The 21,883-nt window shown below is 35.4% G+C and overlaps 1 protein-coding gene across 2 annotated transcripts in view; it reads left to right on the forward strand.

Annotated features, from left to right (window-relative positions):
- The window catches only part of LOC138308867 (uncharacterized), a 34,370-nt gene extending 13,205 nt beyond the window's left edge, over positions 1-21,165 (forward strand). Inside the window, exons 2-11 of one of the 2 annotated variants that reach the window (XM_069249897.1) lie at positions 6,129-6,404; positions 6,659-6,848; positions 7,547-7,700; positions 11,521-11,746; positions 12,363-12,428; positions 12,964-13,055; positions 13,572-14,455; positions 18,337-18,551; positions 19,165-19,382; positions 19,780-21,165. In XM_069249897.1, the coding sequence (XP_069105998.1) occupies positions 6,189-6,404; positions 6,659-6,848; positions 7,547-7,700; positions 11,521-11,746; positions 12,363-12,428; positions 12,964-13,055; positions 13,572-14,455; positions 18,337-18,551; positions 19,165-19,382; positions 19,780-19,792 (2,274 nt within the window). In that variant the 5' untranslated portion in view covers positions 6,129-6,188 and the 3' untranslated portion in view covers positions 19,793-21,165. Of the gene's footprint in view, positions 1-5,951; positions 6,405-6,658; positions 6,849-7,546; positions 7,701-11,520; positions 11,747-12,362; positions 12,429-12,963; positions 13,056-13,571; positions 14,456-18,336; positions 18,552-19,164; positions 19,383-19,779 lie in introns of those variants that run through there. The other variant, XM_069249898.1, reaches the window with a different exon arrangement.
- The last annotated feature ends 718 nt before the right edge of the window (positions 21,166-21,883 follow it).

Below are 21,883 nucleotides of genomic sequence, written 5' to 3' on the forward strand. Positions count from 1 at the left end.
AATAACAACACATTTAAAGAGATACCCATGCTGTAATTGATTGATTAGATTAAAACAAAACTGCGCCGTATATGTTAACAGAAAGAAGAATTGTAGAGTTTTCACGGAATCATAAACTATATAACATGTGAACCCATTACTAATGGTTTTAAAGCTTTAAACCATTTTCATCAATTTATTTCAGTTACTATCAAACCTGTCCTTAAAGACCATCCAGAGGACAATGTAAATGATTTTTGTAGCAAAGTGGTATTTATACATAGGGCAAATGTTATGGTCGTTATGAAAGGTTTAATAGTAATTATGACGCACAAAAGGAATATCATACGTTTTTGAGAGAAAAACACGACGAAATAATAATGTCGAAATAAAATTGCCAATTTCAATAAATTTCGATCAAAATGAATTGAAAATTGCAATTCACTAAATTGAAAGATAAATCCTCACACAAACCTAAACAGAATCACAATTTATCATACTCAATGTGTTCTCACACAAACCTAAACAGAATCACAATTTATCATGCTCAATGTGTTCTCACACAAATCTAAACAGAATCACAGTTTATCATGCTCAATGTGTTCTCACACAAACCTAAACAGAATCACAGTTTATCATACTCAATGTGTTCTCACACAAACCTAAACAGAATCACAATTTATCATACTCAATGTGTTCTCACACAAACCTAAACAGAATCACAGTTTATCATACTCAATGTGTTCTCACACAAACCTAAACAGAATCACAGTTTATCATGCTCAATGTGTTCTCACACAAACCTAAACAGAATCACAGTTTATCATGCTCAATGTGCGTTGTGGTTAATGACTGATTATATTCCTAAAAAACGAAAAAAATGGAAATAATATGTAAGCCTTAGGTTTCGAAAGATATTCCTGTATAAGTAGTTATATTGTTTATAGCAGCTGTATATTAAGAAACAACACTCCTTGAAAACGGTGTTAACTAAATTGTGTAAGGATCTCAATATAGGCTATATATAGTCTATAATTAGGTACAACACTCCTTGAAAACTGTGTTAACTAAATTGTGTAAGGATCTCAATTCAGGCTATATATAGTCTATAATTAGGTACAACACTCCTCGACTGCTGTGTAAACTAAATTGTGTAAGGATCTCAATATAGGCCGTATATAATCTATAATTAGGTACAACACTCCTTGACTACTGTAACTAAATTGTGTAAGGATCTCAATATAGGCTATATATAGTCTATAATTAGGTACAACACTCCTTGAAAACTGTGTTTACTAAATTGTGTAAGGATCTCAGTAAAGGCTATATATAGTCTATAATTAGGTACAACACTCCTTGAAAACTGTGTTAACTAAATTGTGTAAGGATCTCAATACAGGCTATATATAGTCTATAATTAGGTACAACACTCCTTGAAAACTGTGTTAACTAAATTGTGTAAGGATCTCAATTCAGGCTATATATAGTCTATAATTAGGTACAACACTCCTTGACTACTGTAACTAAATTGTGTAAGGATCTCAATACAGGCTATATATAGTCTATAATTAGGTACAACACTCCTTGACTACTGTAACTAAATTGTGTAAGTATCTCAGTAAAGGCTCTATATAGTCTATAATTAGGTACAACACTCCTTGAAAACTGTGTTTACTAAATTGTGTAAATATCTCAATAAAGGCTATATATATTCTATAATTAGGTACAACACTCTTGACGACTGTGTTAACTAAATTGTGTAAGAATCTCAATATATGCCATTAAACACTCCTACTAAAGCTGTGTAAATTTAATTGTTTAAGGATTTCAATATTAGCTATATATAGTACAATCATGTGTATCATAAATTGCAGTCGTTTACTGGTATCGACTTACGAATTTCTTTCCAAAATGTATGGAATTAGTCAAAGCAGCGCTTTTCGATTTGCCATGAGCATTTTGTTATTTTGATGAGTATAGTTTCTGCGTCACCGTTATATGGTGTAAGTGCTATTTTTTGCTTTTCCTTTGCCAATAGCATTTAGTTAATGTAAATATTTTTTTCTTGTTTCACTTAGCATACCCCCGCCCCTTTAACCTTTTAACGTTTTATAGGTATTGGGTTTTTTTCAGTACCGATCTATTATGTATTTACATAGGGTCATGTCTTCAGACAAATCTGACTTGAAACGAGCTTAACATTCAGGCGAAAATGACATAAAAATGAGGTCAATTTCACATGAAGAAGATACCATGTCAAGTTTAGGTAAAATTCATCTGGAAAACATTTTATGTGAATTCTTAGTAAAATTCAGGTGATTTTCAAGCCAATTCTAGATAAATTTCTAGACAAATTCTTGATCCAGAATTGTTTGACCCAGTATTAACCGGATTCACACTAACATATTTTGACAATATGAAACCTTTATTTGTAAATGTATAGATGTTCTGGTTTGTGTTTTCTTTAGTAGGAGGGTGTTTTGAAATATCATTTAATTGTGTAAATAATGAAATTTAAGCACCTGTAATAGGTATGTCTGCACATTTTGCTACAAAAGAAGATATTGTCTTGAATACTCAGATAAAAACAGATGAAAACAACAAGGAAAGACGTATCCCCCCCTATTTTTCCAATTAGACTCTATATGGTATCAGAAAAATCTATATCTGTAATTATGAGTTGGTATTTCAAAGATGAAGGTCATGCGTGCAGTGATGACTTATTGTTTTGTAAAATTATGTCGGATATTTTGATGAATGTAACATAAACATAGGTGACATGTAATTATATGCATTGAACTGTTATCGTGGTGAAGTATGCAATAGCCCGTATTGCTACAGCGTAGATGGCAGATAAATAGAATATCGATCGTTCAGAATTTGTATTTGTTACCTTTTTTAGTATCGCTGGTATATATATTTACTATCTATTCACTAAAATTGAGTAGATAGTGTTTCTATCCAACACTATATTTAACTCCAAAAGCATTTAATCATAATTTCTGATAATCGTGACTCGCTATAAATACACTCCCAGCATGTAATAAATCAGTAATAGGTGTGAAGCTAAAACATCGAAACGCATTCAATTTCACCACTAAGAGCTAATTATATAGACTAGTAAATATGTTATGTTGAGCACATTTTACCATAGAAACTACTATTTTGTACTTTTGTTTATTACAACACAATTTTTTAAGACCGGAGTCCTAAGCATAAAATCGTGCACTTTGTGATACAAGTATGAAATTTGGTATACCAATACCAAGACCAAACACAAGAAATTTTTGAACGGGACTCCAAGCGGATCTTGCTGCTGACGGCTATGTCGGCTATTTTTCAAAATGGCCACCATAAAAATATCTTAATATCTTGAAAACTAAATGATGACTTCAAAGTCGTTATGTTTTTCTATACGTGTATTTTCAGGATTACTGTATGCAAATATAAGCAAAAGTAATTGGTAAAAGCCGTCGGCCATCTTGTTTTTTTAAAATGGCCGACATAGAAATCTTTATATTTTAATATTTACAGTTTGTAATGACATGGACTCAATAACCATGCTTTCTAGTACATGTATTACTATTATCAGTGTATAATGATAGTACAACACGTGCGGCGATTCTATTGTTATGGGAATAGTCGCTGGCGCAGCAATTTTTGGTCATGACCCCATTTTTGGTGGGAACATATGAATGACTCGATTGCAATCATCTGTTCAATCGAATTTGTTGACAATGACGAGAGAGAAAATAATATGGGTATCTTAATAAATATTTACAAATATTAACGTTAGAAATTGGTACAAGCTGTTGTCAGCCATATGGTTTTTTTAAAATGGTCGTCGTATATACTATTCAAAAATCTTAAAAATTAATTAAAACAAAATTTTATTTTTAAAGTTACCGAATGCAAAAGTGAATGTTAATAATTTTAATAGTAAATTGTAAAACTATCAGCTATACTTTCGTCTTTTTAAATGCCGCAGCAGAAAAGTAAAAGTGTAATATTTTGAAATTCAATTGACGTAGAATCATTATATTTTGTGTCAATATTTTTATGAGAGTTATTGAATGAAAAAAAAAGGCTTTCGGACACCTTGTTTTTCAATATGGTTACCATTTATTAAATGGATTGATAAATAAATAACTTCTAACATCTTGAATCATTCATGAATAAAAACTATTTACAGTTGTTGCTTTTATAGTGCAGGGGCAAAGGGATAGTTTTGTGTCGTGTTGTTCCGTCAGTCTGACTTTCCTTCTGTCAGTACGCTCCATCTTTCATCCTTGCGAACATGGTCTATCTGGGTTTTATCCCAACTACTATGAAGCAATAGTACTTATAATGTGATGAATGGTTTCATCTTGGTAAGGTTGTTTGTAACGTACCAAAACCAAATCACCGTAGCCTATTTTGACCTCAATTTAACAAAAATAAATCTTGTTTGGACTATAATTCATTTTTAATATTGAACTGAAATTTCATACCTGGTGCATGGGTTCGAGGAGTCGATGGATCGTATATCAAAAGCAAGAAACTGGGACATATGTTTTATCCGTTGTCATCTAATTATATCTTATAGTTACTAATAATTTAATATAGCTCTTTTAGTATTAAAGCAGCTAATGTCGTTGAAAAATAGCCACCTCTGTTTCCAATGTATGCAATCTGTTGTCTATTTGTGAACATCTGCAGAGATTTACCTTTGACGTTAGCTTTAGAGAGAAATCAAAACATGTCTGATCTCTATACCGATAAGAATAAGGTACTGGAACATCATAATTAAAATTAACTTTCAGTCTTCAATGACTGCTACCCAAACATTGATTCTTGGACGTCTCGAATATAACTTGGGACATAGCATCGTTAATGTGAAGAGTTCGGATGTGACACGTGTTAAAGTGAGTGCCAAATGTTTTCTTTAATTGTCAAGACCTCTTTTGCCCCAATTAAACCTACAGAATTCCTACAATCGCTGTCGACAGATTTGTACTACAATCCCCGGCTTTTCAAGAGCAGTAAGTAGCTGACCATAAACAGGCGATCAGTCAGAATTTTGAGCCTGTGATTATGGTCAGTTTTAGCGGACTAATATCCAATAGCCGCCACATGAATGCAATACGTCACAGTATCTGTAAGAACGTCTGATCATGTATCACTGAGGATAGCAGTCATTATCACAAGCCAATGCACTATTGTTTGTGTAACGATGGTTTCTATCATTGCCACCAGAAGAATATGTCTTTATAACACAATCGACCACTGGTGAACAGCTACGATATTAATCACGTATCTCACGTGGATCTATGATCTCTGTCCTGATGTGGTGACTAATGTCACGTGTCGTCATAAGAACATCATCATACACCTGTGCTGTCTTTCTATAAGGTTGATCAGCGTGTTCTACGATGTCTCGACCTAAGCCGTTACTGTTAATGTCGATAATTTCGAATATGGATTTTATTTCGCTTGGTCAGCTACTTTCAAATTGTTTGCGGTGTGACAATTTACGTACTGTGTATCTATACTGAAAGTATATTCATGTCACTATTTGCACATGTTTATACAATACAACCTGTCTAAAATGGATGTCATCTGGATCAGTATATTTGGCCGGTATAGTCAGGTTTCCGGATTAGGGAAATACCATCAAATTAAGCCAGAATAGACAAGGATTCGGATTAGACAAGAGCCGGTTTTACATATTCATATATGGATATATATGTTCGGAGATCTAATGGAAATATACAAAATGTGCATGTAGCACGACATTTTCTGTCAGTATATGATTAGTACCATCACAATAGTTTGGGTTTCATCTATATAATTCAATTTTACTTGTTACGATCATTTTCATTGGCTTAAAAATTTCCTTTATCAGCCCAAAAAGGCAAAAATGGCGTCGCCGTTTGCAACGTTGCTTCTGATTGGCTGCGATGACGGCATAATAATTTTATAGACACTCAGATTTTTGTGTTATATCTCCATAACATAAAAAAATTATTCAAATAATACTTAAATAGACATCTTTATTAAATTGCCTAAAGAGCTGCATACATGCATATCGCCATTTATCAAAGTAGATAAACCAATGGCGAGACAGAGGTTGTTTTATATAGATTAAATATTTCGTTTGTTTATTTCAGATCTGGTCATAGTATGATCAACTAATAGGCCATTCGGCGTGTTGATGATTATTAGTTACCATGACAACAGTAAAAGTCAAATCGCCTAATAAGGAAGTGACTTGCCAAAATTACGCTCGTATCAAAAAGGACATTTTAGACAAACGGAAAGAATATCTGTTCACGACGGAAGAAGACCTGTTTGTCGACACGATTTTCCCGCCAGATCTGTCTTCCCTTACCTACGTGTATAGTGGAGACGATCGGTACGAGAAAATGGTATTCAAAAGGCCTCTGGTAAGTCAAGCAAAAAATATCAAAAAAGGCCTCTTGCAACTCTAAAATGGTGTTCAAAAATTATCAATAGAAACATAACATAAGTCTTTCCGCCTTTCGAGTAATAATTTTCAGCGTGAAATTACAATTAATTCATACAGGTATATGAATATGTTTATGGTATTTGCGATGGGTTTGTTGTGTTCAGTTGGAGATTCAGGACAAAGCCTAATATGCATTACTAAATCAATAACCAGTTTATATCTTTATTGCAGACAACGTCTTCTAACGCAGTGTTTATTGGAGTTGGCGGAGTACCGGAAGTATCATTTCCATGGAAACAGTTCCGGAAACGGAAGTGGTTTGAAGCGGCTATTGTGATTGCCTCCCTGTGTGTCCGCTATATAGAGAGATTGATTCCTGGTTACCGCATGTGTGAACAAAGCTTTACAGGAGAATATACAGGTTATGTCAACATACGAGTTCACGTTATTTATGTGTAGATAAAAGTCTAACAGATGCATAGAGTGGTGTCAGAGTACAAATGTATATTATTTGTTTTCATTTGCCAATAAATGCCTATCTTCTCGATTTTCCCGTATTTGTGACAGGTTGTTTCCTGTTTTAATGCTTTTATTATTAGCAATGTCTTATAAACGCAAAGAGAACATCTTTTAAGATGATTGAATTTGTCCGCCATCACATTTGCTTTAACGAGTACAAGACATTGTTGTGTTGGGAGAGAAATGTTCAAACATTGGTTTTCCTTTCTAGAAAAAAAACCTTATCTAGACGGAGGGTTTGGAGAAGTAGAAAACATCTTTTTAGGATGGATCTGCCATTAATGTTTTGAAATGAAAAATACTAAATAGTTTACAAATAAGAATCATTCCTTAAAATCAGAGAAAAGACACAAAAATGACGCAAATTATTAATATGACAGGAAGTCAACGTTTACCTATAATAAAAACTGAAAATAGCAATATTATGGTCTGATTATCCAACATCTCAAAGTTGTCTTTATGAATTTAAGTAATGAGAGAAAATTGTATATATTAAGCGGTTTAGGTGGCCAAAAACAGGTTGCTCACATTGGTATCGATGATCCCCAATTATCAAAACAAACATATCTCAAACGAAAATGAATTGCTACTTACTTACAGGTGCCTTTCACTTCAACATCTGGCGGTTTGGTGAATGGATCGACGTCGTGGTGGACGATAATCTACCTCTGTATGACAACAAACTCAACTACAGTCGCTCCTTCGGGAACCCGCCAGAGTACTGGGGAGCTCTGTTAGAGAAGTCGTACGCAAAGTAAGTTTTACAGCATTTAATAAATGTTTCATCTTATTTCCATATAACAGTGTTACCTCCCTTCCATGTTGGCATCCTATGTTACGTCATTTTTGTGAGTGAAACTCACGTCGTTTTCTCTGAAACGTATGGCGTCACAAACCAGAAGGGTAGATAACAAAACAAAAAAAACATCATCACAACAAGTTAGTGATTTCTTTATGCCACATTCTCTTCTCCAGGAGGTGGAGGACTAATGACGCCATAATAATTCCTTCAGATTTATTTTTTCTTATTCGTTCATATCGAGTCATCAATTGTAGAAAATAGATCGTCCGTTTTGTGAAAGAAGTAAAAAAAGGGATCCATACATATATGTTAAGTCCTTTAATTCTAAAAAAAAATAACAGGAGACTGTATGTAATGTTTCCCTGGATAACTTCAAGCAGTAAAGCAATGTCCTCATCCTCCTTCTGAGCATTTTGCATTTCCTGAAGGCTCATCGTATCCATTCAATTACACTCAACCGTTTCTTCCGAGTGTTTTCGAATGCTTTTTATGTTCTTTGGTTCATCAGCTTCACATTGCCCTATTGCGATCGGAAGAATGCCATCTACATGTACATAGTTATCAAACCTTTCCCACGACTCTTGTAGTTTAGAACAATGTAAGCACCCTCCACACGCCAAAGAAGCTACCGATGCTCCAGCAAAGTAACAGTCACAGGATTCCTCTTTAGGGCGCCTTGAAAGGGCGTCAGCATTACTGTGTTGTTTTCCTGCCCGATGTTGGCTGGCAAAAGGAAAACTGACTCAGTTTTTCCAGCCACTTAGCTAGTTGTCCCTGTGGGGACTTGAATCGGAAGAGCCAGGACAAGCTGCTGTGATCCGTCCGTAGAAGGAATGCCATTCCTAGCAGATAATGCTTAAAATGTGACAGAAAGCTACCACAGCTATGAGCTCTCTTCACGCAGTACTTCTCCTGGGCCAGTGTCAGCCGCCTACATGCGTAGGAAACCACCACTTCATTTCCATTTCGAACTTGGGACAAAACGGCACCAATACTCTGATTAGACGCAACCGTGTTAAGTATAAAAACATCATCCTCTGCGGGATATGAAAGGAGAGGTGCACTGGTGATAGCGCGTTTCAGTGTTTGGAAAGTGGGAGTGCTATAACCATTAACAAAACGTCGGTAGTAGTTTGTCGGCCCCAGGAAGGATTGAAGTTCGCGCACTATCGTTGGAGTTGGCCAGTCTATCACATCCGATACCAGTATTGCCTCTCCACTTATCACATGACCAAGGAAAAGGACTTCAATTTTCAGCAAGCTACACTTCTTAGCCTTCAGCTTCAACCCGTGGGAACGAAAACGAGCAAACACCTGTCGAAGATGGTAAAGGTGTTCCGAGAAGGATTTAGAAGCAACGATGACATCGTCCAGGTAAATCAGAAGAATAGACCACTGCAGGCCTCGAAGAACTTACTCCATGGCTCTTTGGAAAGTGGACGGGGCATTACAGAGTCCAAATGACATCCTCGTGTACTCATAAAGGCCTTTCTTGGTGACAAAAGACGTCTTTGACCTATCTCGCTCATCCACTTCAACCTGGTGGTATCCACTCATTAGGTCCATCGTTGAAAAGACCGTTGTCCAACTTAAAGTGTCGAGACACTCTTCTATCTTTGGCAATGGATATGCGTCCTTAACACTCACAACATTTCTTTTCTGTAGTCTATGCACCATCTGACAGTGCCATCCTTCTTCCAGACCAAAACTACTGGCGATGCCCATCCAGAACTGGATGAAATGACAATTCCAGCTTTTAATTCTAGATGCTCATCCTCCTCCCCCTGGAACTCTATAGCAGTCCGTCTTGCTGGTTGTCTGATAGGTGGGGAATCCTCAATTAAGATCCTATGCTTTACACCACTAAAGTTCCCCAAGTCATAATCATCTTTGGTAAAAATGTCCTGGAACTCTCATAGACGATCTTGCAGTTCTTAACATTTCTAATGATCCCAGTTTTTTAGAAGCTTCTTCAAACAATGCCTGTAAATGTAGATGCACATTGGAGTTATAAGTGGTCTTTGCTAATGCAGTATTTTCAGTCTTCTTAATGGGCTCTTCGCTGTTTGCAGTCTTGCATTTATTCTCGATGTCAGCTTCCTCGATCTTTCCAAGATAGGTGCCCTGTTTCAGTGTGATGTCACAATCCTTTAGATTAAGCACTCGAACAGACACTATCGGAGTTAGCTATACAAAGCAGGATCCAACACTTATTCCACTCGGATGGCAAGTAGTGTCTAGCACGCCAGCAAAGTTTGCAGCTGGCGTTTCCAATCGGCCGATAACTATATTTTCACATTCTCCAGGGATGATTTGCTACCCTGACAACACTACGCGCAATATCCATTGCATTAATGAGAGTCCTTCCATAGATAAGATCTCCATTAACCTCGATATTTCTTTCCTCTGTGTGAATAATCGCCTCCAACTCTTGAAGAATGTCAATGCCAAGAAGGAGGTTGTCCCTGATTGGTGCCACGTAGAATGACCATTTCTTTGATTTCTGCCCAATTTGGAGTGTCGCAGTGACACCTCCAAAGGCTGTCATTTCCGCATCATCTTCTGCATTCATCAAGTGAACTTGTTGAGGATCCTTTGGTAGAATGCCAAGTGTTGTCGCTAAGTTTTCGCAAATGACAGTGGCATCTGCACCTGTATCTATCACTCCATCAACCAAGCTTCAATTTACCAACACCGGTACGACAATACTCTTTTCTTTGTTGTTGATACGAACAATCTGTACTTGTTCTCGACCGGGAGATGGGCTGCGTATATAAGAAAGAACGTGATATTGGGCTTGGAGATCTTGATCTGAATTCCCTTTTGAAGTGTTTCTTTCCTCCACACTGGAAACATGATTTGTCGTTAGTTGCCAATTTACTCTACTGATATTGAAGTCATTTAACCAGTACTCGGTGAAATTGTGCTTCCACCAAATGAAGGTGGGTATCGCCTCTCTCTATCCTCGATAACCCTTAGTTCCTCACCGAAACTGGGCACTGATTGCTGGCGTTGATGTTCAGCTGTTATTTTGTTTTCATGCATCCATTTATCCCAAGGCTCACTCTGACACCTCATATTTTCTTGACTCTGAGCCTTAATATCCCGTGTAAATTGTATGCTACCCGGCCTGGGTTACATAATTTACACGTGCTCTATTATCATTATACCCTCATAACCTCAACAAAATCAAAATATATTCCTTAAATATATTTTGATTTTGTTGAGGTTATGAGGGTATAATGATAATGGAGTCCGTATAAATTATGTAACCCGGCGGGGTTACATAATTTACAAGGGCTCCATTATCATTATATCCTCATAACCTGAACAAAATCAAAATATATTCCTTATATTTATAGTTTTTCACGAAAATTTATTTTATTTATTCTCAGGACAGTTGCAAATTTTTCACTAAAATACCCATTTTTTGCTCTCCCGTCATCGTCAACGAATTCGATTGAACAGCCGGAATTGAGTCATCCATATGTTCACACCAAAAGTTGGGTCATGACCCCACGTTGTTTCGCCAGCAACTATTCCCGTAAAATTAGAGTCGCCGCACGTGTTCTACAATCATTATACACTGGTAATGATAATACCAGAAAGCATGGTTATTGAGTCCATGTCAGTGAAAACTGTAAATATATAAACTTATTGTTTAATGATATTTTTTATTACATCATTTGATAATTAAACATTTCATTCACTGAAATAATTTAAAAATTACAAGTGTCATACATAATGTTGTTTATTTATAATCTCTTTTAAGAATTATGCAAACCTATGAAGCCATTGAGTGCGGGAATACTCTCGACGCCTTGACGGATATTACCGGCGCTATATGTGAATTTTACACCCCGGATATTAACCCCCCGGAACACTTTTTTCATATTATCTATAAGTCCTGGGAAAATCGGTCGTACATGGTGTGTTGGAGGAATAGCAAGCGTCTAACGCCGACAGGATTCAATCGCTTCCAGTATGATAGCGACGAGGTATGTGTTAGTTACAGCGGTCTCGTAATTTTTTTAATTTTTTTTTTTTTTTTATATACAGATAACATGTCCGATATATACACTGACCTCTATAGTTCTATTACATGAACTATCTTTTTAAATCAATTATCTATGGAAGTAAGTATATTATATATAAAAATGATTCAATGAAAATATTTGGTCAAACTTCTTTTATAGTAGTAATATCACTTCGCCAAACTGATTTCATCTTATCAACTTGCATATACAATAGTATTAGCGTTCTTTTTTCGGCGCAATCATTTTTTGCACAATATTAATTTGGAACAGGTTAATGCAGTGATGGATTCGCGCATTTGATGTAATGACTTTTATAATGAAATTATAATGATATTAGTGCAATTATGCTTTAACGTAAAATATCTGGCTCGCAAAGCGCTAACATAATTTATTGTGTACGTCCGTCTATTTATACCCAAAGCTAACAATACTCAGTATCAACCAATGAACAATAAGGTTACATAATGCTTATGGAATTATTTGAGAATGGAAGTAGAGAGTTCCGTACGTTTTTGCCCATTATCAAGGACATACAGATGAAACCTTATGCCATCGTAAATCTATGTGTTAATGACAGGGTGGTGACGAGGTCGAGGCTGGGGACGAGGAGCGGTACCTCCACATCATCACGGCTGTTACCAAGGTAACCATGCATTTTTAAATCACAGTTCATTACGATAAATCACATACATAAAAAAATGAAATGTCTTTCTTTATATTTGTTTAATATATAAAAAGCATTTTGAACTTGCTGCTCTTCGAAAATATTTACTGTACATTTGACTGCAAAGTTCCTCAATTGTGTCCTTCGTGTGGATTAGAATACTTTTGTGTAGTTTTGCATTACTACAGTACCTTCATACAATACAGACAACATATACCACCGCTGTCACCAAAATATGAGGATCTAACTGCGCCTTAAAATACACATAACATATGCCACTCCTGTTATCATAATGTGGGTATCTAATTGAACCATAAAATACACATAACATATCCCACCGCTGCTGTCACAAAAATGTGGTATCTAGCCCCATCATAAAATACACACAAAACATACCCCATCGCTGTCACCAAAATGTGTAATGATCTACCTCTCCAGTTCTTCAGTTCCCTTTACGGTATTGATTGAGATTATAATCATGATAATCATACAATCCTATTCTGTGTGCTTACAGTTCCCTTCGATGGATGCCCGGATGGTGGAAGTAGTTCGGCTAAAGTGTCCTTACACCGCGGAGCCTCAGTGGAAGGGGAAGTACTCCGACAGGTTTGTAGGCCACTGGTTATAATCTGTAAGCTGTTAGCAAGGTATTAAGTGTACAAATTGACAGCCATAACCCTAAATATAGTTTTCTATACTTCTTAATACGCGAAAATAACAGAATGTGAACCAGACCTGCACATCTAGATATGTTTTTGGAATTTCAAAATTCAAACTGGTACTAAATGAATTGAATTGGTCTGTTTTTCATAGAAATCTTTACGAAGTTTGCAATATTGAGGGAACAAAAATATACATGCGTCTTTTGTATATTGTATTTCATTTAACTATATTTTAATTGAAAGAAAAACAAAATTATAAGACTATGACATATGAAAATGGTCACTCTAATTTAAATACAAAAATGGATGTTGAATCGCAGCATAACTGTATTTAAGAAACATTGAAATATAAAGCTATAGACGCAAATTACTGTCAAGCTAGGTTGTGAAACAACATTCTGGATTATTGCACATTATACATGTTTACAGGTCATTAAAATTTCACTTCCTATCTCCGCAGGGATCGCTTGTCATGGTTGTCTTTGAATTCCGGATTTTTGGAACGGTACCGACCCCTTTTATGCAAAGACTCGGACGAGTACTGGATGTCTATGGAAGACTTCCGGTGTAATTTTGGAGGATTAATTATATGTAGTGGAAAAGAGCCTTTCCGGTTAGAGGGTTTTAACTTAGAAAGGTGTTATTCATGTCCGAAAGAATCGGAAATGGTCGTCAATAACAACCACACGAGCAGTGAAAGGCTTGTTAGAAAGACTTGTTCTAAGGTGTTGAAAAACAATCGTGTTGAGAAATATGCAACTGGAATGGAGAATAATAAACTACCATGTCGTAATAATGACTCTAGCAATGAGATTTTAGTGAAGGAAAGTAAGCAGACGGTCAAGATGGACAACATTACAAAGAAAGAACAATGTTCCCGAAATAAAGTCGGAATTATCCCCCCTGTCTTGGACGGAATGGACGAGGATAATATAATGACGATTCTTCTAAATCGAAGACGAGGTTCCGAAAACCGATATAATCAAAGAAAAAGTGATCCATATTTGCGCAGTGCATCACATACGTTCACTAGGACAGACTTTCACAAATTTGACAGAATACAGCCCTTAAATAGCAGTTTATCTGTGCATTCGTGTTCGTCCGAACTAGAGAGCACCTATTCTGCTTCCGATATTTCCGTGAACATTCCGGAAGGTAGATCCAGGGAGAATTCGCTATCAAAAGGACGTCGCAACTCCTCGTACCCATTACTGTATAGCAGGAAGCATTCCTCTGGTTCTGTGTCACATTTAACTCAAAGTAACTTCCTCGCCATGAAAACGGATACGTTTCGGTCTCATAATGAGTGGAAACCTATCATGGAACATTACGACAAATGGACAAGTAAGTAAACTATTTTCAAATTTAAGCTAACTTATTTTACATTCACTGAATTTTCTCCTCGTATTTTAAACCCAACTAAATGACATAAATACTGAAAACCAACATATTTTTGGGTGCGGTAAATTTTCGCGTAATTCGTAGACTATCAGAACTCGAATCCACCAACTACAATATGAAGTACAATACAATACATTTGGAATATAAACAGAAATGTGATCGTTACGAAACTGTTGAAAACGGAAAATGACGTCATCGCTAAATCAGTTGGTGTACAGTATTGAATCAGGTTTTTTTTAAAGAAATAACCAGTATAACCAGTATTTTATATATCAGTGTTTTGACATATTTTGTACAGAAGCATTTCGGGTTAATTATTTTTTTAACGATTACACATGTTGTTTTTCATTTTACCATGCTTACTTTATGGGAAAAAACCAATAGACAAGAAAAATAAGATACAAATGAAAGATAAACTCCTTATACAAAGCTGTGACATAACGTACATAACATATCTATAATTAGACGTGACCCACGTGAAACGGAACGGAACGTCTGAAACCATCATGGAATCAGTTTTTATCACATAACTGGCCCATCCAGCCATGCCATATGGTTATGTCATAAATATCGTAAGACACATGTGTTATAACACTATTATGACGTCAAATGTAGTTTTACGTCATAATATATATGTTGCATAATTGTTCCAGTAGACGGAAACGTCATATGCGAGCCGGAATTCTTCTGTTTTGTAAAGAGACGAAATTTAAAGTTTTGCTTATATTTCTATTAATAAAAGTTTTGTTAATAGAATCTTACACTCGTGACTGTGTGATATGAAATTGATCAAACTCATTAAATAATGTGATATGTCATCGGCCTAAAGGCTCGTGACATATCAATTAATTGAACTCGTTTGATAAATATCATATCACATAGCCACTCATGTGAGATTCTGTATGTGTAGTAATTGGTGTTTCACATGGTTTTGTTGCTGACTATTACAAAGTCCTCCTTCCTCCCCATACACACCTGGATAGAACATGCCTGGTCGTAGAGTAAATAAAGGATAAATATTAAATAACCTATATGTTTCAGTATTCAGCATGAAAAATGTAAAAACAATATTTTTGGAATAATATAATAATATATTTATGGAAAATATTTAGTTGACAGACGATACCATTCGTGGAATATGACATAAATTATCCCAATAACCAAGCCCATGTGACCTTAGGTGTAACCATCTTAACCAGATCATGTCCACATACAGTGTTAAACATCAAAGTGATTATTTCAAATGGCTGAAAACTTAAGTATTTGGATCTAGGTAACCACAGTATTAAGTTTCCAAATTTATGAACATGCAGTGATTCATTAGGCACAACTGTAACATCCTACATGTAAATCTAGTGTATAAATATATTAACCACATTTACCAAGATTCATGTTAACTGCTAAATATCTATCTCAAGCTATCAAATCATTTGTTTTACTCTAAATCAATTGTGATTGATAATATTTTTTTATAATTATCTTTTTATTCAGGATTTTCATTCAATACAATATAGAAATACACTCAATAGACTCTCGAACACATACACGCATATGGCTAAAATCATCCAATATTTAACACATGCACATACATCCACACACACACACACACACACATACGGTAACAACTAAATATGAGACTTAGATTGTGTGCATTGTAGAACACATGGAGGAAAATACACAAATTTGGAGTTTGAAGATTCAAATCATTGTAAAATTATTAAAGTAAAATAGAGCAAATGTGTAGCAAATTCACCATGACCTACCTTTTTCATCTGTTTTCTGAACTGAAATTCACAAATTAGGCAATAACTAATGTAAAAATCAATTTTCATCATTTGACGACTGAGCCCAGAAAAAATCGGATGTTTAGCACACATTATGTGCTGACCCTAAGGTATCTTCATGCAAAATATTTTGCTTATTACAGTGTGGCCGTAAAAATAAATTCTTCTTGGAAAAATATTACTTTAAAATGTAGAAATTTTAATATTTGTGAATCATTGTTGAAATTATGTCCATTTTGAAAAAAAAAACTATCGTATAATCTGGTGCTAAAATTATAAGAAGATCGATTTATAGTGGTACATTCGAAGATAATGGTTGTATCAGTTATGGAGATAAGCCGAAAGCTGTACAATATGTGGGAGAGAGAACTGTATCGAGGCACGTCAGGCCGAGATCTGTTCTCTCTCCCAAATATTGTACAGTTTGAGGCTTATCTCTAACTTAAAACATAGCAAGTCTTTGTGTTAATATAGTGCACTTTTATGAGCTCAGGTAACTCTATCAAAGTGCATTCAACCATGACAAATCCGATATAGACAATGGCAACACAGAATTACCTTTGCCTGTGTTATATATGATGAATAGTATTCATGAACGGAATGCATGAAGCATGCTTTTGGGTTGGACAACTATCAGTAAATTAGTTTTCACCATTTCCGCCATCAGTGATGGAGGGATATTAATTTCTCAATTTAAGCGATATATTAAGGTGGCTTTAGCAACTTTTATTGCTAAAAGGACATTTCTTTCCAATGTCTGATGTCGTAAAGAAATGACATATGAAACTAGACTCGCAATTTAGGTGTTTGTTTGAAAGTTTCTCATTAAAATTATCGCATACAAAAGTAATTTTCACGCCAGTTCAAAACAGTCGGTGCCCCCAGAACTCTTTCGTTGAGCTCAGGGGATTTAAAATTTCGACTTCTCTAGGGACATTTTTGGATTTATTTACACCATGTGCAATATCATTCAACAAGCCAATGGGATTTAGGTGGAATTCTGAAATATTGTTGAACCCACACCAAAATAAGTGTAAAACTACAGTGTATATGATTTGGAAATTTTAAATCAAAAGTGGTGTACTAAACCAACAAGGTTTTAATAAGCGAAAATTGGAGTTAATACTGTAGATAAGTGTTAAATAGGTAAAGTGAACAGTCGGGCAAGGATGGCTAAAGTCGGTAAAAATGGTGTGAATGTATCCAGTATAATTTCTTATAAAATGGAAAAATAAAATCTCTCGTCAAAATCTGTCTGCGTACGAAGAAATTGATTTAAAGTTTGGGAATTCTAAAACGTCCTCCCGGCTCACTATGTCCGTGGTTACATTTCAACGCAGCCTCGCTTTCAGTGCTTTCATCTTTTCTTTACTTTAATTGTCAGAACTGGGAAACTAAGCAGAACTTGACCGTCGCATTAATATGTGAGAACTTTTGGAAGGCCAATGAACGCATTTAGACTGGTTTTCTTTGTCCGACTATTCACTTTAATTCTGTGGAGAAAACCTCTATCGTGGATATATACAGAAATTCTGTGGATGTGTTTAATTCCGCATCAATAGAGGATTAAATTCTCTTCATATTCATTGTGTAGGATTTTTTCGTAATTTGGATTTTTTAAAAAATGGAATATTCCGGCAGGTTGTGTGTTGTGTTTCAATATATATATGGAATTATGCCAGGAGAAATACTCATCCGTGATTGGCCAGCATATAGAATTTATATGTCTTTCTTTCATTAGAACTCAGGTGACCGTTAAGGCCCATGGGCCTCTTGTTGTAAAAAGTTACCTTGTTGCCATATTGGAATCGGTTGGTATAGAATGACGTCCTTCCTGCCAAACTGTTTTTCAGTTTAATGTTGAAAGCAGTCACTTGCAGCCCCGATAACAGAATTGAAATAAAAAGTGCACTCATAATGGTTTAACATGCATTATACCCTTTACCAATACAACAAACAATGGAGATATTTATTAAATACACAATTATATACACGTGTAGGTACAATGTATCAAGCATTCAATATGTGAATGATTTTCAGAGCAAATGACGGTCGGGACGAACGAAATGAAAACCAACTCTTACAACCCTAGAATCAGTTTTGCCATTAACAGCGGCGAGGGAGTAGACGACATTATCTCACCGCCGCCATTCCGTGGGAAATCGCACGTGCTAATTTCACTGTTACAGGACTGTCGTCACGGACCAACGACAGAAAACAGTCTGCTGGTGCCCATTGGGTTCGGTGTCTATAGGGTAAATACCATCCTCAATATTCCAGGGGTTCTGATCACTTACGATCTCTAAACCCCGGGGCTATCTCATTGTTAAACTGGAGGCAACAGAAAAGAACAGGTAATTAAGTCTATGTGACTTTGAAGTTCTTTGCTGGCCTGTGATTGGTCAAATGTTTTCCGCTGAGCTGCCTGAAATTTTATTATGAGATAGTCCAGAGGTATAGAGATTGTAAGTGATCGAAACCGCTGGAGTATCGATGATGGGTAAATATATATTCATTGATTATTCAGAAAATCAAAAGGGAAGTATTCAAAACTATGTGTTCTTATGTTCAAGCTCCATTAAGATGAAAAATATATTTCATGTCTGTCCAGTAAAGCTTACATTCTGATAGAAAGTTTCAAGTTAAGGATTTTTTAAATAGAATATGATGAAAAGGAATGTTAAGAAATTTTAAGTGCATTCATAAACATTAGATGACAATTAGCATTGGTAATTCTCTAATAATTCAAAATAAGTCTTCAATTTTGTAAAATAACAGCTTTGATCTAGTGGGGTCTTAGTGTCAAGGATGAAGATTAAAGCTAAAACTCACTTTTATATGATGCTTTTAATGCTGCTGTTTTTGCAGACAAAGAGTTCAGACAAAGATGAAAAGCGCCCCCTTTCCAAACTACAGCCTGTTGGATTGTTCGAGTCATCTCGTGACCAAAGGGAGGTAACTGGACGTTTGGATCTAGAAGAAGGAAATTATGTCATAGTACCATACTGCAAATCACCAGGTCACGAAGGAAGCTTTCTGTTGCGCATGCTCGGTGATAAAAGAACAGTCGTCGGAAAAAATGGATGGTAACCTTTTTTGCGAATCATATTTGAATTATCTACAATGATACAACTATTCTGTGTATAAAATGTTTCAGTAACACCTTAAAACCATATCGTCATTTCATTATTTAACTGATGGTTTTAAGGTGTTGAATCATTTTATAAACAGAATAGTTGCATCATTGTAGAGTTTGTCAAAATATCAACTACGATAAGACACCCATTCAAACGGAAAAATAGTATGCACTCAAGCATATCTTTCTTCAACATTAAACTAGGTCATTCGTCTTTTTTAACAGTTAACATTGATGTTTTTTAAGTAGATAACCTTATTTTGTATTCACAGGCGGTATTTTTCTTTACTTGTACACCCTCCGTTTTTTTTAGCTAATGTTCTAACGTATGTTACTCTTCATTTCAGCGTCATATCATGACATCGCCGTACATTGTGTGAAGAATGATGGCTCGTTTTGATGACGTCATTACAACGAACCTGTGGGTCTGCCTCGGCTTCATCACAACGTTACCCTCACACTATGAAAATACCAATATATTTATATTCATTTGCCAAACAATTTTTATTTGATAAATGCAAATAACTTTCGCTGGTCCGAAAGTAAACGCGCGAGGGTCATAGAGGGTCAACTGGGGCTCCCATGATTAGGAAAGTGACCCCGGACTTGTTTACATCCGTGCCGCGGATCGAACTACGGCCGGCTCGGTGAAAGGCGAGTGGGTTTACCACTACACCATTTAGCATTTTTTTTTGTTTAGTAACAAGTTGAATTGTTTACCACCAGGCTTCGAGATTAAGAAACTAAAACAGACTTAAGGTTTAGCTGCTTACCAGTGATTTACTGAGTATTTACCTTTTTATTCTTTTACTTATTTTAAGAATTTTGACTGGTTCAAGTTCTTTAAGCGAATGTTATCGTCCACAGTAATAGTGGCGTCACAATAGACCTACATCAATTTCCCGCCAAATTGTATAGTGTTTATTGGAGCATGAACGATAGCCTAATGTGTAACCCACAATAAGCCATAATAATGTCACGTGACATGCAAAAAAGAACTAGTATTGCCTTATGTTTTTATACGTTATATTTCTGAATTTGTTTGATGTATAGTTGTTTTAATAGTGTTATGTATGACACTAAATACATGTAGTTATGAGATAAGGGAGATAACTCCTATAGCTTTTTTTATCAATACATCCTATGAAGGTCATATCATTGATTTAGGTCATAGAACTTTCTAGAATATAATCATGTATAAACAAATATGTTTGTAAACATGTTGGTTTTAAGTAGATATCTAGAATGATCTATTTCCAGAAAGTTATGTGTGTTTACTTGTTTACTGTTTTTAGTTAGATATTTCTAGAAGTAGAAGGTTCTCCAATATTCTTGAATTACGGTTTAGCTATATATACTCCAGCTGTCCAAGGCTAATCAGAACTGTAATGAGACCTGTAATAAGACATATCAAGAATTGTACAGCGCCATATAAGATTCTATTGGGAGAGCTATTGTGACTTTATCTGTGGATTATTACAACACTTTGTGTGGATTTTTTCATATTGCCTGGAACTTTACAAATCATCGGTGGACATTCAATTTCCTTGTGGATTTGTGATTATTGTTAATTTGAAACCTGGAAGGATCAAGGATTATACCAGGACATTCGCATACAGATAAGTAACACTTTAAATCATCGTACTAGTCTTGTACCACCACCAATTACTTTAGATATTGTAAACCATCTCTGTATAATATTGTATATATAATTAAATTGTGTTTTGAATTTAGCTGCTGGTTTCTCCTTTCTGTTATTCGTTCATGTAACAGAAATTGGGGGCTCGTCCGGGATCGATATTTTAATTTGTGAAATCTAACTTTGAAAAATTAATTAAGAAATTTTCAAAATTTGTGTACAAACTTGGAGTTTACATTTGAAACCAACAGCTAGATAAACATGACTACTATGCAGGTAGAACAGTTTGTTAAAGCGCCATCCCTGGAAGTTCTTTTGCAAGTTAGTAAGAAGGATTTACTGTTATTGGGTAAACATTTAGGCCTTACTATCAAAACTAATTTGAGGAAAGCTGAAATTAGGAATGTAATTATAAGATATTTTGTTGACAATGACAAATTTGACTCTAGTGCATTAGATAGTATAGAGGAAACAGTCAGCTCAGAAATTCAAATTAGACAAATGGAACTTGAACATGAAATGAGACTAAGACAAATGGAAATAGAAAAAGAGTTAAGAGAAAAAGAAATTGAAAGAGAATTATAAGAAAAAGAGATTGAGAGAGATCAGATGTTAGAGCTAGAGAAGCAGAAAATTCAAGCTGAAACAGAACTTAGAATGAAAGAATTAGAGCTAGCTTCTCAAGACAGTTCAAGTAATCTAACTTTTAGGGGTTTACAAGGAAACAGAGGTTTTGATGTCAGTAGAAACATTAGGTTAGTTCCTCCTTTTCAAGAGAAAGAAGTTGACAAGTATTTTCTGCATTTTGAGAA

Source organism: Argopecten irradians, chromosome 15, assembly GCF_041381155.1.
Source record: "Argopecten irradians isolate NY chromosome 15, Ai_NY, whole genome shotgun sequence".
In the NCBI taxonomy this organism is placed as follows: domain Eukaryota; kingdom Metazoa; phylum Mollusca; class Bivalvia; order Pectinida; family Pectinidae; genus Argopecten; species Argopecten irradians.